Here is an 18972-nt window from a genome sequence, read left to right as displayed (position 1 = left end):
AGTAAATTAGATTAGCAACATCATCCGTAGAGAAAAACCTTCTGTCTTTTGAGCTTCTCCAGCTAGGTTTCATCATTTTAAAACCAATGCATTTATTTGAGATACTGTTCTAAGACTCCAGTAACATTTTTCATCTCATCCCACACTTTCAATGTGTGCAGCTGTCAGTGACATGCAGAGGATCTACCTCCCTGTTGCCCACCTATCCACTCTTCCCAAAACCTCATTTCCACTTTGATTGCTTCCGTACTGTGTGGCGGGCCTCCACAGATCTCTCCCAGCTCACATTTTATAGGTTTTTAAAATGGGCTGATTTGTCCAGTGGTGCCTAAGGCAGAGCTGAGGCAGACCACATGTGTCAGGTGAATAGAGGCTGGTGCTGTTTCCACTAGGGTTTGTGATCTTGGTTACAGCCCACCTGGCTGAGAAAGGCACAGGCTATGAATGGTCCTTTTCCCTCCCTCTGCAAGCACTGATGACTTTATACTACAAGAGGTTTAAAGGAGGTATCATCCACTGAATGGGCTTGGGTTCAAGGTCAGTCTGAAAACACAGACCAGAGCCCCACCCTCCCTCTTTACAGTGGGGTCTGCTGCATGCTGTCCATGCCAGCGCTGCAGGAACACCTGAATAAAGCACTGCTCAGCAAGAAAGCAGGGCAGCAGGATCTGGCACCATGTTAGGGAAAACAAGCTGTGTTTATCTGAAGCACTTGACTTATCCTGGGTCTGTAAAGAACTGAGCTGCACAGCTGGGGCATCCAGCCCAGAGGATGGGAAGGCTGGGAGGCAGGAGAGGTGGCTATCAGACCCCATTTGCGGAGGCAGGCAGGGCATCTCTGTGTGCTAGACCCATGGAGACCAGCTCCTTGGTTCAGGGGAAATTAATGGTTTTTTTCTAAAGAATATCAAGCCATCTTTTCTGACCTAGTCCAAGTGGTCTGCAGGTTCACCCCCAGAATGCCATATTTCATGGGTCAAATGCCTTAAATATTGGGAACTCCTACATAAAAGACCTCCTCTCTCACATTATGAATAGGAGTCAGAGACAGGGATATCAACGTAGAAACCCAGCACAGGGCGAGCATAGCTGGGAGGCACATAGAGATGGCCACACACTCATCCTGGCCAGGTGTGAGGTGACCAGCAGCCTCAGTGTCCCCAGTAGTCAAAGTCTCCATAACATTAGTCCCTGCCTGCTGCCAGGCTGTAGTTGGTTTCACACTGAGATGAGAGCTCCTCTGGGGAGCAAACTCACCTCTGGAAAGCACAATACTGCCAGGGTCAGGCCAACCCATAGACAGCTCTACTCAAAGCCAAACAAAGTGAAGAGGTAGCTCTCAGGATTTCCCAGCCAGGCAGGGAGACACACTGTGCTATCACGGACTTCCACAGGAACCAAAATAAACTGGAGAGACAACTCTGTTCTCCCACAACCCATTTCACTTGTCCCAGCCTGAGTCCCATGGGAAGATGTACTCCAGCTCCCAGGACTTCCTCAGGCCCAACACTGATCTGGAGACAGTGCCATGACTCAGTAACTGCAACATTAAACACACATTCTCCTGGCAGGTGGGCCACTGAAGGCACCATGCCTTCAAAGAGCAAATTTCCTTCCTGAACAATTCAGAAGCTTTAGGTACCAATGAGGGAGCGCTCTCGGTTCATTATTTATGGTGATTTTACTTGTACATAAAGTTCTCTGTCAAGCCTCCATCAGAACAGTCAGAAAAGCCCTGCCTGGCTGGGTCTTTTGTATCATGTCAGCTTCTGTCATGGTATCATAACTGGTATTTCCTATGGGTCTTCAGCTGTAATCCTGAACTGCACAGACAGAGTGGGCTGAATGGAGAGAAGTGCAGAAGAGGATAAAACTCCTTTGATACTTTCCAATCCATTACAAAGTCTGGTTTGGTCCCCAAATGGTCCTACACCTACAGCCTCGCTTTCTGGGGCAGATGGACTCCTGCTGTGACCACCTTTCCCCCTCTGCTCCATCTCTTACAGGCAGTTGCTACTGAAGACCTTCTGCAAAGTGGGAGGGAATTGATAAGGAACTCTGTTTTTGTTAAATCTCTTCTTCCTCTTCACTAACAACCTCCTTCAGGTCCTGAGGCCCCTGCTCTGCTCTCTCTTTTACATAGGCTGCCTTGATCTGTTCCAGCTCGCACAGCTCTGCCTCCAGCTCTTCCCTGTGCATTGACCGTCGGCTCCTCAGCAGTTTCATGGGGAAGGGGTTTAAGTCATTGAAGGCAATGTTCATCAGCTTCCTACAATGGAAAAGACAGGTCTGGTGAACTGATTTACTGGCTGGTAACAGACAAGCCAAGTGCATCCTGGGGTAGGCAAGGAGTAGGGCCTCAGATTTCAGCTTTCTGAGCTCAAAAGTCACCAGGCAGCAGTCTTAAAGGAATCACAGGTAATTTCTTCTCACACAAACACCAACCCAAGCAACGCTTTAAACAGCCTTACACCACACCACCTTTTACAGTACCGGTGTGCAGCCACCACTCAGGAGATGGTGGATCAGATGCCAATTCTGATGGCCCCTGGGGGAGGAATATTCCCAATGGTGAGCTCTTCTTATCACAGAATTCTTCGTCTCAGACACATGTTGCCATCAAAGGTTGTGAGTGTTGCTGTGTTCCCAAACACCCCAACTGCAGCTGAGAGAAATCCAGCAAGTGGCAGCAAAATTCCAACTGCTGCTAAAAGAGGCTGACCCAAACTCTGTGGCCTGCTCTGCTGCAGAATGCCTTTGCCCGAGCCAAAAAGACTTTAAGTAACTCCATAAAGGGAAAGTCAAAAAGAGACAAATGGATCTGTGTCCCATGGACCTGCCAGTGTACATGCATCTCTCTTTAACAGACTGGTCACAACTCTTTTTAGGCTAACCTAACAGCAAGCAAGTACAAACCCAGGATGGGTTGTACAACCCACAGTCCTACCTGCCATCCGTGATCATTCTCGTGAAAAAGCGTAGGTACTGGTAGATCTCCACACTGTCATGAATTCTTAGTATTTCATCCTCATTGTATTTAAAAATTGCAAGAGCATAGCGGAAAATCACCTGGAGGGTTGAAACATATTTGAGTTGACAAAGTCTTAGGCAGCTGAGGGACCAGGCCCTTCTGGTGTAAAACAGGGGGAAAGGCACACAGCACTGCAGCACAGGCTGGACACTGGGCTTCTCCTGCTCTCAGTAGGCTGTTAGGGCAGGTCTAGAGAAGCATAGAGCTAGTCCCAAGAGAATGACCCTCTGTAAGCTAATTTACAACCCCAGAGCATACCAGGTCCTCCAAAAGCACCCCACAGGGATTTTGCAAGGGTTCTCCAGTTCTCCCTATGAACAGGGGCAATGAAAGACTCATACTTCCACAAATACTAACTCTCTGCCCATCTTCTGCTCCCTGTATGTGTCATACTCAGAGCTATGTCTGGGTCACAGAGCAGAAGACACCATGGCCTGTCAGAGAGCTGTTTCATAGCAGGTCTACCCGCTAAAAAGTGACAAGGATGCTGTGCACAGTATCAGGGACTAGGTCTGCCTACCGGCAGCAAGTACACAGACAACACAAAGGCTGGGAAGCCTCGAGGCACCCCATCAAATAGGCACGATAGGACAAGAGGCTCAACCCCACATCTCTTAGGCATGTGTTTGTCCGTGGCCCTGCCGTAATGTCACAGAGGTGGTTTCAGATGGGTTATATTGAGAGTTGCACCTTAGTTCCCTCGTACAAGAAGGCATCCCACACTCGCAGGAGGATGTCACTGACCAGGCTGTCCACAAAGGCCACCAGAAACCAATTGAAGGTGATGAGTGAGACATCAATCCGATACTGCTCAAAATGAGCCATGAGGCGAGGCAGCTTGTCTGACAGGAAGTCTTTGAAGACTCTCTGATCTACCTAAGTTGACAGAAAAAAACAAAGTCCTAGTCAAGACAAATCCTGGTGTTGGAGGAGAGGAACGGTGCAACAGCACTGTGGCCCATGCATGCAATGGTAATCACTGGTGCTGCCTTTTAGCCTAACCGCATCCTAGGAAAAGCAGAGCATCCTTTTTATCTCCCAACCCTTCAAAATTACTGAGCAGTGTACTTGTATGGTGTACTCAGTGCAAGGTGTGGAGTTGTAACAGGGCCAATATACAAGCAGAGATATATACATTCTTCTTACTCAGAGGATGGTATTCCTTCCCAACCTCACAGTCAAGAGGGAAAATGCTGGCACATATTCCGACGTCAGTCCTACTGTGATTTTCTGTGATGTCATGAGCATCCAATTGAATGACAGGGATTAAAACCTGCCCAGGTCTGAATGACTGACTGCACATGGCCCAACAGAGTAAACACCTAGAATCCCTCTGACTTTGCAAGCAGGACCTGATCTTCTCATGTAGCTTCCCTTTGTGGCCTGAGTACTGTCTATGCTGTGCTTCTGGTTGCATGAGCTGAGACACAGAAATGCAGTTGGTGAGATCCTTGACCCAGGTTTAGAAAGGCCTCATCTCAGGGAAGCAATGGTTTCATGAGAGGAAGTGCTAAGGAGCAAGATCATGGTAAGGTCTTTCCCTGTGCCATATCTTACTCCTGCCCTACCTGTCAGCCCACTTAGCTGTGGCACAACAGTACAAACCAGATGAGGTGATATGCTTGGTCTTTAAAATCTGCAAGAGCTAAACCTTAAGTTTTCCAGCCAACTCAGAGCTTTCACTTTATCAAGCCAATCCACAAAGCATCGCCCTAGACCTTCCTCTTTACGTGGGTCTTGGCTAGACATTCAGAGACCAACCATGAGGTCAGAAAGTCTTTCTAAAAAAGGCACCCTCAGCTGACAGTCTTTTCTCACCAACCGTAAGAGCCTCTGTGTCTTTGGTCTGCTATGTTTTCCCTGCCAATCACTATTTGTCAGGTACTGAGCACTGCCTACTCAATCTCACAGCTAACACTACCTGCTCCAGACAGACATTTTGCTATCTGCACAGTGATTTGGATGCTTCCCCAGGCTGTGGGTTTGCCTCTCCGCTAGCACACCACTGTCTCAGTAAACGTTAGTCAACAAATTCAGTGGCACAATCAGTCACTCTCAGCTACTGGTGCTTGTAGCCTCAGCTATTTTGGGCCCACAGTTACAACCCTCTTCACTCTGAAAAAAATCACACACAATAAAGACACCAAGGTCACAGCCAGGTTCACCAGACTGGGCACTGCTGGGTGTGGGTAGTAATTACAATTCCATTGAAATGTACTGGATTTGTCTTGGCTCTATGCCTCCCTGGGAGGACGTATTATATCTCATACAAGACACCACATCTTGAAAACCTTGAAATGCAGTGACTTTGAACCAGGAGGACAAGTTACTCACAGAACAATATTTTACATCAAATGGCCAGAGGGTGTTCTGATCTGGAGGGAACCCCAAAGCCAGAATTAACACAGTATTTGTTCATGAACCAAGGGAAGTACAGTGAATATAAAAATCTCAGTATTTTCTTCCATCTGCACATGGCACTCTGAAGATAGGATGCAGTTTCCAAAGAAACATCTGAAGGGCTGCAGATTGATACCTTCTTCATACTTAGTTCTATACATGTTGGAGTTTGCTGCTTCACCTCTACTAGGCCCTCCTTAAAATAAGTAACTGTGCAATGAATAGGCACCTTTCCTCTGACTAACCTGGCATTCAAGTGATTACCCAGTGGCAGTGCCCAGTCTCCTAGGGCTGGGGATCAATTTTGCTGCTCCTGTGTGTAACAACTTTGTACTCTCAAGTCTACAACACCTCTGCAATGGAAGGGATTGCAAGGTGGTATCACTGTCCTGTGAGAAATCAAACACATTGCAAGCTGACTGCTTGCTTTTAAACCTTTACTGTAAATCACTGCATCAGAGTCCAAGCAGATGTGAGGGTGCCAAGCTCACCTGCGATGTTATCAGTGTGTCACTGTAGTAGTCTGCTGGCATTAAGTTCTCCACAATATGGACTAGGCACCAGAAAGCACTTTCCTCATCTTCCAGGACCAGTAGGGCAACAGCTGCCAATCTGTGATGGACAAGACATGGTGATTCCATTTCCTCCACCTCTTCTCAGCAAAAAGGGAAATTATCAGGGTGTTCTTCTGCTCAGCACACTAAGACTTACAAATTCAGCCCAGTTTCATGCTGTTATTCTGGGACTATGTCACTCTACCTCCTATTGCTACTCGTTCCCATACTGTAACTATGGGGATGCCAAACAAGTGCATCCTGCTGCTTGCTTTACCCAGCAACAACACTGGGTGAAAAAAGACACCAAATGCATAACTCTGCAGGAAAATACCTAGAGCTAGGACAGAAATAGGGAGAGGCAGGAGCCTGGGGTTGCTTGAATCACAGCCTAAAGTATGCGTCTACACCTTCTCAGGGCTATCCCGTGAAGAAGTAGCATACCTGGCTCCTCACCTGTTCAGTCCCTGGCAGTATCCAATGGCAGGATTGTGCCAGGAGAATGCCAGCAACACCCTCCGGAGCTTGGGGATGAGCTGGGAGGTAGGAGACAAAAAATGCTTGTTGTTGGTAAGTGTGCGGGGCAGGTCAAGCTCAATCTGCCTGCAGGCAGGGTGCTCGGTGCTCCTGCTTTGTCGTAACAGCCGCTGGTAGTGGTCAGGCAGATGGCTGCAGTGCCGGCTGACAATCCACCTCCAGACCCGCTTCCGATTCTTCGGATCAGGCTCTTCAGGTCTGCAGAGGGGCTCAGCTCTCCAATGCTGTTCCACCTGTCACGGAGGGGCTTCTCCACTGCTTCCTGGCTCCGCAGGTTGTTGGACTTTATCTCCAGGGCTTGGATCTTAGCCAGAAGCTTCCAGTCCTCAACTTCATAGTCAGGTACAGTCATAAACCCATACTCATCATACTCACTAGAGGTACACAAGGTAGAGGTTAGTTCAAAGGATGGTGCTGGTACCTGCAACCAAGGGCCAATCAGTGCTTGGGGCCATGCCAACTACAGCCTGCTGCCAGGTTCCTGTCACCCATGCCAGAGCACAGGTACTCCTCCTTCACTTCTCTGTCAGCTTCATGTGAGAGCCTACCATGCCCACAGTCTCAGAGCCTTGAAGACAAATGACAGCCTGCAGCAATGGCATACACACACAAGCTCAAGTGTAACTTTGCTCTGAGCTACAGCCCAGCATCATTAGACCTCTGTCACCTCGCCTGATCCCCCTCCCCTAAGGGAGTATCTCCCTACCATGCCCTAGCACAGAGACAATTCTGTAGGAAGGGACTGTAAAGGCTTTGGCGCATCAAACTAAAGAACAGAGATCCACAGTCCCTTCTGATGTGTCCCTGTCAATAATGCAAATCTCCGACTGATCAGAAAACACCAGTAGTGCTGATAGTACAGCTCATTGAGGGTTTCTGCACCGTCAGTCCACAGGCTGGGATACTTGTAAGCTATCTTTATATTCTTGACAGAAAGACCAAGCCTGGCCTTGGCATCTTATCTCCAAAGCCAAGAGATACCTACAAGTCTGACCAACCAGATGAAATGGAAACCGTGACAGAAATGGGGCACTAACTGGACACAAAACCATAAACACAAATGCAGGGACCCCAGCAGCACCAGTGGCAAGGCTCTCTGGAGGTCTCTAATCCAGCCCCCCTTCACTGCAGGATTGTCCCCAGGACTAGAACAGGGCAACAGTGGCTTTGTACAGCTGGGACCAGAAAACCCCAAAGGATGGAGATCCCCTGCCTCCCAGGTGGCCTCCTCTCCTACAGAAGGAGTTTATTATGGCAGATGAAGTTGCTAAGCCACTATCCATCATATCTGAGAAGTCATAGGAGACTGGTGAAGTTGACAGTAACTGGAAAAGGCGAAACAAACCCTCACTTTTAAAAAGCAAAAACAAAGGACAACCCAGGGAACAACAGGCCGGTCAGTCTCACCTCTGTGCCCAGCAAGATCATGGAGCAGATCCTCCTGGAGACTATGCTCAGGCACATAGAAAATAAAGAAGTGACTGGTGACAGCCAGCATGGCTTCATTAATGGCAAATCATGCCTGACAAATCTGGTGGCCTTCTATGACAGGGTTACATGTTGTTGGACAAGGGAAGAGCAGCTATCATCATCTACCCGGACTTGTGCAAAGCCTTTGACACTGTCCCACATGACATCCTTGTATCTAAATTGGAGAGACATAGATTTGACAGTTGGACCACTCAGTGGATAAGGAACTGGCTGGATGGTTGCACTCAAAGAGTTGTGGTCAACAGCTCCATGTCCAAGTGGAGACCAATGACAAGTGGCATTCCGCAGGGGTCGGTACTGGGACCGGTGTTGTGTTACATCTTTGTGGGAGACATGGACAGTGGGATTGAGTGTGCCCTCAGCAAGTTTGCTGACGACATGACACCAAGCTGTATGGCGTGGCTGACACTGGAGGGAAGGGATGCCATCCAGAGGGACCTTGGCAGGCTTGAAAGGTGGGCCCATGCCAACCTCATGAAGTTCAACAAGGCCAAGTGCAAGGTCCTGCACGTGGGTCAAGGCAATCGCAAGCACAAATACAGGCTGGGTGGAGAGTGGATAGAGAGCAGTCCTGAGGAGAAGGACTTGGGGTGCCGGTTGATGAAAAGCTCAACATGACCCGGCAGTGTGTGCTTCCAGCCCAGAAAGCCAACTGTGTCCTGGGCTGCATGAAAAGAAGCGTGACCAGCAGGTTGGGTGAGGCAATTCTCCCCCTCCACTCCACTCTCATGAGACCCCACCTGGAGTACTGTGTCCAGCTCTGAGGCCCCCAACGTAAGAATAACACAGACCTGTTGGAGCAAGTCCAGATGAGGGCCACAAAGATTATCATAAGGCTGGAACACCTCTCCTATGAGGACAGGCTGAGAGACTTGGGGTTGTTCAGCCTGGAGAAGGGAAGGCTCCGGCGACACCTTATAGCAGCCTTCCAGTACTTAAAGGAGGCTACAGGAGAGATGGGGAGGGACTTTTGATAATGAGTGTAGTGATAGGATGAGGGGTAACAGTTTTAAGCTGAAAGAGGGTAGATTTAGACTAGATATTAAGAGGAAATTTTTCACTCTGACGGTGATGAGACACTGGAACAGGTTGCCCAGAGAAGCTGTGGATGCCCCATCCCTGGAGGTGTTCAAGGCCAGGCTGGATGAGGCTTTGAGCAACCTGCTCTATTGGGAGGTGTGCCTGCCCATGGCAGGGAGGTTGGAACTCAGTGATCTTTGAGGTCCCTTCCAACCCTAACCATTCTATGATTCTATGATCCCTATGTCCAGTGTTTACCTCCGAGGTACAACATGGCTGTTGTTGCTTGCTATACTGTCTGCCACTGCCAAGAAAAGTTTAGCTGTACCATCTTTAATTTCCCCTTTCTACAGTGATATGCTGCTATCAGATATTCATGGTCTCCACACCACCAAACTAAACCAGCCTCCTCAACCTCCACTCCAAGGTCATGGCTCCAAGTCCCTGCTACAGAAATGTCCCCAGGTCTTTCTTGCCTGTTCATTCCCCTCCACGGCCCGACTCCTACAAGCATGCAAATATCCCCATGCTCTTTCCTCCTACCTTACAGGGTTCAGGTTAAAACCTTCTTCTGCTCCTTCCTTTACGTCCCACTGGAGCGCTTCCTGGATGAGGTTCCTCACCAACTCAGCATGGGAGCTGGGCAGGCCAGGCTCAGCCTCCTGCAGCTTCCGCAAGACTGTCAGGTATTTGCTCTCCATCTGGCAGTTTCGTGCTTGCAGGCAGGCATACTGATGGGGAAACAAGAGGGAATGAGCTGGTTCATTGATGGTTCTTCTTGCATTTCCACTGCTCTCTACTGGCCTGGTCTACATATAAAGTGAAGACTCCTGAACAGCAAAGCCCCAGAAGACACATCCAGCAGTTTTCCTCAGTAAGTGGAAGTGCAACCATGACTGAATCACCATGGCCTACGAACAAGCACAAGCTGCAGTAGCTAGCATGCAACAGAAGTTGCTTATTGAGTGGGAGACCTACTACAGTATCACCTACTTTAGCTACAGTATTGCATCAGTGGATGGCCATATCCCAGCCAGCTCGGCTCAGAACACAACCAAAGAGCCACCACTGCAGCTGAGTTCTCTGCAGGCTTTTTCCCTGCTCTTCAGACAAGTTCTCTACCTGACACTAAGCTGTATCCTGACAAAACAAGCCGCTCCTGGGACTGAGCTATGACCATACCATTTTCAGGACACATGGTAGCACCACACAGAAGGTGACCATAAGCCCCTCAGCAACCCCAGTCCCATGCCACTGGTACATAATATTTCTCAAGCACAGGAAGCCCAAGTGAGTTCAAACAGCAGGACAGTCCCTGCCACCATCATACTCCTGGGCACACAAAACAGAAAAAATGAATGAGGACTGTTATACCTACTCCACAAGTGGGAAACTGAAGCCACACTGGTGACAAGACTCACCCAGTGTCTCATAGGAAGCTCAGTGAAGACTCCTGCTCAGTGGGAAGCAGCAGTTGAAAACAAAAATTAAACAGAAACCACAGAGAGAATTAGTCTGCACATAGAGGGGGCAGAAAGGAGTGTGGACTACTGTTGTACTACCACTTTAACCAGCATTTTACCTCACATTAAGAATGCTGATTATTTCCTTTCTGAAGATTACGGCAGTTTCAGGATCAGAGAAGGGCAGTAAGTTAGGAGGTAGGCAAGGTTTCAAAGGACTAGAAAGCAAACAGATGTAAGAATAGTTATAATATTTCAGAAGCACCTTTTTGCCCTGTTCCAGAATTCAAGACTGTGGAGACATACCTTAAAACCCAGGGAAGTAAAACCCAGGGAAAACCCACAGAACAAACACCAGCACATACCACTAGCCTGGGGAAGTGGTTCAGGACCAGAAGGTAGGATTAGACAAGTCCGAGAGTAACCAGGTTATGCACACTTACAAGGATAGAAATAAAAACAGAGCTTAACAGAATGTAAGAACTCTGATCTAGCTGCAGGACCTAAGAGTGCTGCCACCTGGCAGTGCCAAGCCTGGCAGAGGAACTGAGACTAGATGGAGCCAAGGCTCAGTCTGCCAGCTCTCAGGAAAATTTTCAGATTCCCTGCACAGAGTATCACTTTTTCATTTGTATCCAAAAGCATAGCTGAAATGCAGAAATCTGCATTAAGATTCAGCATCCTTAAGACAGAGTTTTGCAGGTATTTTACTTTTACTGAAGAATTAAAATGATCATGTCTAATTTGGGAACAATACAAAGCAGAAAAAAAAGGTCACACTAAAAAAACACAATGGGAATAAAGCTTATTCCTGGTGTGTTTTGGACCAAAACCCTTTCCAGTGCTGACTTTGGAAATAAAATAATAACAGGTCTTGCCAAGGAAAATAAGTCATTTTGCCTTACCTTCATCAGAAGGGCTTTTTCATTCTCAGCAACGCTTGTCCAGAGTCGAGTAACCTGGTGGATCTCCGAGTTGAGAAATTGGTTCTGAGTTTTGTATGCATTAATATCATCCTGCCACAAAGCAAAATAGTCACACACAAGGAGAGTTATTGAGGAGCTTGGAATCCCCTCCCAATTCAGGGACATCAGGTATGGAGTGCGTTAAGGACAAGAAAATATCTTAACAATTTTGTGTTTTGGGGAGAAGAGAGGACTTCCCAGGACAAATATTGCCTACAAAGGAAAATAAGGCACAACATTAAATAGGAATGTCATGCATAGACAAGACACTTGAAAATGCTAAGCACACTGCATGTACGTGCTTAGAAAACCCACAGACATCTGGGTGATATAAAACTAGAGAAGCACCTAAATAAGATGAAGAATATATGTGTTTTGTTCTGGTTTTTTTTTTTTCAAAAACTGACACAAATTTCAACCCCATGGCTGTCAGCAAAAAAACCAGTCTCCCACAACGCAGTAAGTGGGGCTTTTGGCAAATCTCCACTCCATGCTACCTGATGCATATAGTGACATGCAACAGGCGGGATTTGAAAGAACCAGGATGTATTGGGAAACTGTTTGCAAGAGGGAAACACAGAGGAATAAAGCTAGCAAAGGCAGCAAGTGAGACTGCAGTTGTGAAACAAAAGAAGAGCGAAAAAAGAGGCAGGCACTGACTGGTGACAAAAGTAAAACAAAATAGACTCTGAGCTGAAGCTGAAACTGACCCAGATGCTTTAGAGTGCCCTACTGGTATCAGGCGAGCCCCTTCCTGCCTTATTCTGGTTCTGGATGGAGCAACTAGCAGAAATATATTCTGTACCTCCCACAAGGAACACCCTCCCACTAAACCAGAGAGCACAGAAATGGGAGCCTCAAAATGACCTGTGCCATCTCACACACACCTTCAGGTGCTCAATCTCCTCCTGCTGCTTATACAGTGTCTCTGCAGTGATAGTGTTGGCTTCCTGCAAGGGGTCAGAGAACTCTCGAGCCATCTGCTCCGTCAAGGCCATGATGACTTCCTGTTTGGCGTGGTTCTTCTCCATTAGAAGCTGCACATGCTCCTTGAGTTCCTGGATGTGGCTGTCTCTCAGAGTCAGTATCTGCTCCAGTTCCTTCTTTTCTCGCTCAAGAGCTTCCAGTCGACTGGTGAGATCGGCGATTTGTCTCACTTTGTGGCGCACCATCTCCAGCCTGTCTTTATCATCTACTGCGGTGAGATACATGCTAGATACTCGCTTCTCCTGTTGGGCTGCCTCCAGAGCTTTGTGGAGAAGTTTAACCAGCTCCTGGAAAGGGAATGCAAAGCCATCACATCATAGTGCTGCCCAGGGCAATAGCAGCACAGACAGCACGGACTCAGCCAATAACAAGTGAACAGTGAAAGGTCCTCGGGATCTTGAAACTGACTCCTTTCAGAAGCAAAACGAATGCAGCAACCTTGAAATCATAGTGCCTCCCCAGCAGAGCAACTCTGCTCTCAGAGCTGCACCTGAAAGATCTCTGCAGCAGGCTACAGGTGACTTGACTTTAGGTGAACTGTTAACAGACAAGCTGCTGCTGCTCACACTATGTGAATTCTGGCTTTCCTACAGTCATCCCTCTTGGGAGGCCCTGCAGACACCAGAGAAGCTCCAGATCTGGTCAGCAGCGTGGTAAAATGGGAGGGAGGGAAATAAGGCAAGCTGTATTTGGCTGTGCTACCAGAAGGAAACTACTGTATCCATTTTAACCTTCCTTCTGCCAGAGTCTTCCTTCACTCCATCCCATGAGAAGGCATAAAAGCTTGCCCCAGCAACATGCTGCTGATTCAGGCTCCACCATCTCAGCCATTTAAGGAAGCAAATCAAGGATGCACCTGATTGCCCACCATGGGACCTGGCTCTCCTCCCTCTTCTACTGCAAGAGTTACTAGCATCATCAGTGGAAAGCCTGGTATTACTACATGATTATGAAGAAGAACAGTACCATTAAGGAGAGACAGCCCTTGCAGTGACCCATGGTCCAAAACACACCAGGAATAAGCTTTATTCCCATTGTGGTTTTTTAGAGTGACCCATACATTCACTGAGAAATAAGAGATGCACCAGCAAGACACCTGCAGAGCGCACTTGGATTTGTTCTACCTCCCTTTTCCAGCCCATCTGCTAGCTGCACTTCCTAGCAATGGCTGAAGGACAGCCTGTTCTCCCTTGTGCTGTGCACGTACAAAGGGGTAACACCAGGAGCTTCAACTGGTGAGTGCCAGTGAGTGCCCGCTGAGCACTTCTCAGCCTGACACCAAGGTATAAGGGAGTCCCTGTGACCAGCCTCAGGGCAATGCCCTTAGAAGCAGCAGACTCTTCGCCACACTCACCTTCTGTGACTTGACTTCCTTTGTGAGTGTCAGGATCTGTTGCTGTAGGACACTCACTTTATCCATTGGGTTCCTCTCCCTAGACAGTTCTTCAGGTGAGCCTGGGAAGCCGCAGTTCATCCACCTGGCTTTCCTAACCCAGTTCAGCCTGGGCTCCAGCCTCCCATTCTCCGGGGTCCCCTCCTTAACTGAAGAGAAATATGGTTAATTTCACAGATTTGGGTTGCTGTTATGGACTCCTGAGTCTTACTATGGGGGACTCACAACAGCTCATCAGAAAAGATTGACATACAGGTAAAGGAAAATTGACCTGCTGTGATCCATAGGGTCAAAGCCCAGACAGTAGGGATAAGCCACTGGTACCCCCAGAATAAATAAAGCCCTGACGTTAACCCACTTTGCACCCCGCCCATCTATCTTGCACACAGCAAGTGCAAGTTACCATCACGGAGACGTAACTTCCCAAGCATGCAGTGCAGCTGCCAAGCTTAGCCTGTGACAATGCAGCAATTTAACTTCTACCTCAAGGAAATATCAGTATGGGCTGGCACCATGCACTGTATTTTTGCCTCTGCAGAAGTTTCCAGAGGTAGGAGATAGACAGATGCAGACTGAAGCAGAGCCAAAAGAGTCAGTCTTGTGACAACACAGGAAGGGACTTCAGACAATGTGATAGTTTTCAGGTCCAATGACAACTCCCCACCCTCTCTTTCCCTTCCCTGCTAAGTCTGACTCCCTGCTAGAGGGCATCATACTCAGACCAGCTTACACAGCTCAGTAACACGCACCTCCATACCCTGCCTCCACCTCTGCCTCTTGTTCCTCATCTGTGTTCTCAGGATGCTCTTGGAATTCACCAAAGCTAAAGACATTCCCATTGTCCCCCCATTGCTGCTTGGAGCCACAGATATTGTAGACAGTGTTTCTGAAACAAGAAGAGATCAAGACAGCCTACTGAACAGGAGAAGTCATGATCACTGCAGTCCGTGCATATTCAAACTATTCAATGCCTTATCTCTCCTCAGATCCCACCCCTCTTCCCAAAACCTGTTTCCTTCATGTGCTGAGAAAATGAACTGTTGACAGCACTGGTGGATCTGAGGGATGCAAGGTTGTAACTGGTGTAAATCGGGAAGGTGCCACAAAATCAGTACCAGCACAGCAATGTAAATCAGCTGGAGATCTTTCCCCATGTGCTTGAGCCCTGTACACAAACACATCAGGCTGGACAGAGGGATCATAGGTAACAGTAGACCAACCACGTTCCTCCCTCTCTCCCTCCCCTCTCTTCCTCTTCTTTTCTCTTTTCCCTTCCCTCCCCACTGCCTGCCCTTCCTTATCTCACTGTGGAAATACCCAGGTGCCAAGAAAAGCTCAGCTATCTATCTAGCACAGCGAACACTGCCACAATTATCATATTTGAAGCAGCAACAGGTCCTGTGCTCTCAACCACATTTAATGACCTTGCCATAACAAGCTCAATAGACTTCAATGCAGTAAAGAGATTCAGCAACAAAACTGCAATCAGACACAGAACCAGGTTGCTACAGCTGCTGCTATCAGATATTGCCAGAATCACTAAGAGATAACTTACAGCACTATGCAGAATCACAAATGCACAAGTATTTCCTGTAAAACATATAGAAGAGAGACAGTTGCTTATTTCTACACAGGTCTTTTCCCTTCTCCTCCTGTGTCATCCACCAGCTAAAGCAGAAAAAGCCCCTTGTTTTGAGGTCTACAAAAGACTCAGTGTCAGCTACTTCCTGTAAATGAACTTGGCATTTAGATATTGTTCTCCTTTTCCCTTGGTACTGTAAGGCTCCACAGCAGAAGAGCAGACATTTCTGACCTCAGGAAACACACTGGCACATAAGATCAGCAGACCTTCATTCCCCGTAGTCTGCAGTTGGCATTCATCCAGTGCAACTTTCCTATTTTTCTCAACCTCATGGTGCACTTTGTTTTCCCTCTGAGACAGCAGCAGCTCAGGGATGTGATGAACTTAGCTGAAACCAGACTCACTACACTCATGAAGACCCAGCCTGATAGTGACAGAACGTGAAGAAACATTCACAGAAACAGGGGATTTGGAGCTGAAAAGAGGCAACTAACAAAGGCAAGGCAGGGAAGGAGATAGAATTATACTATTTTTAATCAAAGTGAGGAGGACAGAATGCATAGCCTGCAAAATAGTACAGCTGACTCTGATCCTCTTTGGTCCCATGGGGGATCTTTCTTCCTGTCAGCATCAGATTGTAGCCACAGTAATGGTGGTAAAAAACTATATCCAGCCTCCCCATGGAAAACATTTGTCAGTTGCCAGGCTGCCTACCACACCTGTGAGCACTGAACACATTTTTGGTTATGCAGAAATAAGTGACTAGGACACACCTAAGGAGATACAGATGGGGGTTATATTTGTGCAACTGTAACTGCCCAAGGCTTCTAACTTGCAGCCCTGATGGAGCTACACATTACAACTGCAAATAGCAGCATCATTGTAGGCAGGAGGAATATTCACATGCTTGAAACTCTGCAAGGAGTAGGAAGCAATGCAGTGTCGGGCCATATTACAGGCTCAAGTACCTTTTGCTTGGAGTTCCTGCTTTAGAGAGTGCACTACATTAAAGGTCCTTTGAAACCACTGGAAAGTGCTAATGGGCTTCTCTCACTAGCCTGCAGAGTACAGCTTGACCTCCCTGTGTGCCCTTCCAAGACCGATGTGCAGACACATCGCAGCAAGCATGCAAACAATCAACTACACTGAAAAAAGTTTAACCCAGCCCTAAGTCTGCCACTAGGATGTCTGCTAAGAGAGCTGGATGATGTGAAACACATTAGAACAGGGGGATGTGACAGACCCTCTGTTGGGAAGTTTACTTTTGCATAGAATATCCTTCAAAAAGCTGCTTCATGGTTCTTCGACCTAGGCAAGAGTCCCATTTCACACTATATGTGACAGGCAAAGAAGGTACAAAGTGACAGGCCAGCATGTCAACCACACTGCAGCTCTCCTCATCCACTTACTGTATCTCTGTCCAAGGGTGTTTAAGGGAGATGTTCTGCAAAGCAGTAGATGTTTGGGGTGCAGGCAAAGACGCTGCCTTTAAACCCACTGCTTCCGTCGGTGTTTTCACTGGAGGCAGAAAGTCTTCATCGCCAACAACATCTATGTGAAAACAAACCAGGACACAGAAGGAAGACAGACTTCCATTGGACTTTGGCTCCTTCATGTAATTTCAGAGCCACAACATCCACAACATTCTACTACAGGTATACATTCCCTGGCTGGGTGGAACAAGGACAGCAGAGCAGGTTTCCTTAGTTTTAGGCCAAATTACAGAAGGTTCCACCTACAAATACAGTCATCTATTCAAGGACAGTCAAGTGACTTCCATTGTTATGCGAGAATCACTAACACTAAACAATCACATTTTAAGCCCCTTAAGGAATAAGGAAATGAGCTACTGCTGTTCTTTTCCCCTATCCCAAACAGTGTTTGATAGTTTTAATGTGCAGGTAACACTCCACAAACACAGTTTGTTTCCAAATTACTGCCTGCTGCAGCAAAATGCCAAGGTACCCAGAATCTTTTAGAGCAGATGCCTACTGTGGAGGGCGTTGTTTGTTTCAAAGAAAATGTGCATCCAGTCATCACTGAACAGGTGGACGCTCTGCTTGTGCTCTTCCCTGACCCACTGGCCTGTGTACTCCCACTGCTAGGAATGCACATTTTCACCCCACCACTGCAAAAAAAAAAAAAAAACCAACCTTGCTTGCTGTAAATCTCACAGGCCTCGGAAGAGGAGGAGGATACACCGAACGTGCACACTTCACATACATGAGGCAAATCAAGAGAGAATTCACGATCATAAGATGCCTGAGCATCTCCAACCACATGCTGTGGATTAGGAGACATTCATCCATAATAAGGCCAAAGGTTCCAAACATCAACCAAGTGCTGATGGTTGGCACCTGCATTTAAAAACCTGGTCAAAACCTCTGTACACTTGCAGATGAGGAGCACCATTCATCACTGGGGGCTGAAAGCAAAAGAAAGGCTGACATATGTGACACCTACTTGTTCTACCAGCCAGAGGTTCATTCACAAGCTGGGAGGTGCCCACAGGAAATCTGCTCTGAGCGCTGCAAAATTCCCAACGTCTCATTTGTAGCTGCTGCAGCCAGTACATCATAGCCTGTTTGCTGATTGCCTAACGGAACACAAAACAGGAAGGGTAGGGGAGTAATCTCATCAGTATGAGACACATCCTGAAAGGCTGATCACCGCTTTACTGCCCAGGTCAGCAGAAACACAGGCCAGCTGTGTCAAGCCTATGCTATATCCTCTGGTTCTAATACTGATTTGGGAGGACAGAGTAAATCTTCAGCATGGCCTTACTAACGGAACCTCAGTAGAACACTGACCAAAAAACACTTTTTGGTTTACTATGCTCCAAGGCTAAGCAGAAATCTCACAATTATTTTAGCCAGGAATCACCCACAGAGCTTCTTAATGGTGATTTTCACAGAAATAAAAATCTAGCAAAGGTTCCTGCTGGAGCAACCATTTTAGACAGTGGAGCTCACTGCTGTTCAGCAAATTACACGGGGACTGCAGGACTCCTCAATTATTTTAATTCAGCACAGAGTTTGGCTTTTACTCCTATTCTGTTAAACAACAGACATCTCACAGATAATGGAGTCCCAGTCTTGCCAAAACAATGCAAAAAATTTAGGCTGAAATGGTAATAGTCCGGGCAGGGAGGACTAAAGTGAAACTCAAGCTAAGGTCTCTTAGCAGAAATGTGTCTGTCTGATTGGGAATGTTTTGTAACAGCCCCCACAAGAAGACACTGCTCCTTACCTTCAAAGTAAAAACTCTGCTTGGTGTTCTGATCTCAAAAACCCCTTCCCCATTTTCCACCTTGCAGTCAAAGCTGGCACTGAAGAGATCTATAGACCCCAAAGGGCTGATGTCCTGTGCAGTTCTGTAGTATAGTAAATTACATTTGTTGTCATCATAAAAGAACCACCGAGACTTCCAGGTCTTGATTGGCCCCTTGATACCCAGCTTATTTAAATAGCCACAGAGTGTTTTTCTGGATGTTTCTCTGCTGGGTTTTAGCTGTACATTTTCCAGTTCTCCAGAAGAGGCAAGCATGTC

General features: G+C 47.3%; 1 protein-coding gene across 1 annotated transcript in view; it reads right to left on the bottom strand.

Moving 5' to 3' along the window:
* Window positions 1-1887: 1887 nt before the first annotated feature.
* TBC1D2 (TBC1 domain family, member 2) overlaps window positions 1888-18972 on the bottom strand; it is a 17210-nt gene continuing 125 nt past the window's right edge. The window contains 14 exon segments of the mRNA XM_010087726.1: window positions 1888-2269; window positions 2948-3069; window positions 3722-3907; window positions 5923-6043; window positions 6442-6700; window positions 6703-6896; window positions 9577-9764; window positions 11402-11512; window positions 12349-12735; window positions 13803-13990; window positions 14591-14727; window positions 16833-16974; window positions 17887-18019; window positions 18673-18972. The exon segment at window positions 18673-18972 is cut by the window's right edge and continues 33 nt beyond it. Coding sequence (XP_010086028.1) covers window positions 2068-2269; window positions 2948-3069; window positions 3722-3907; window positions 5923-6043; window positions 6442-6700; window positions 6703-6896; window positions 9577-9764; window positions 11402-11512; window positions 12349-12735; window positions 13803-13990; window positions 14591-14727; window positions 16833-16974; window positions 17887-18019; window positions 18673-18972 — 2670 coding nt within the window. The 3' untranslated portion in view covers window positions 1888-2067.

Source organism: Pterocles gutturalis, unplaced genomic scaffold (assembly GCF_000699245.1).
Source record: "Pterocles gutturalis isolate BGI_N339 unplaced genomic scaffold, ASM69924v1 scaffold25506, whole genome shotgun sequence".
In the NCBI taxonomy this organism is placed as follows: domain Eukaryota; kingdom Metazoa; phylum Chordata; class Aves; order Pterocliformes; family Pteroclidae; genus Pterocles; species Pterocles gutturalis.
Note: the sequence above shows the minus strand (reverse complement) of the source record. Positions and strands in the feature narration are given on the sequence as shown.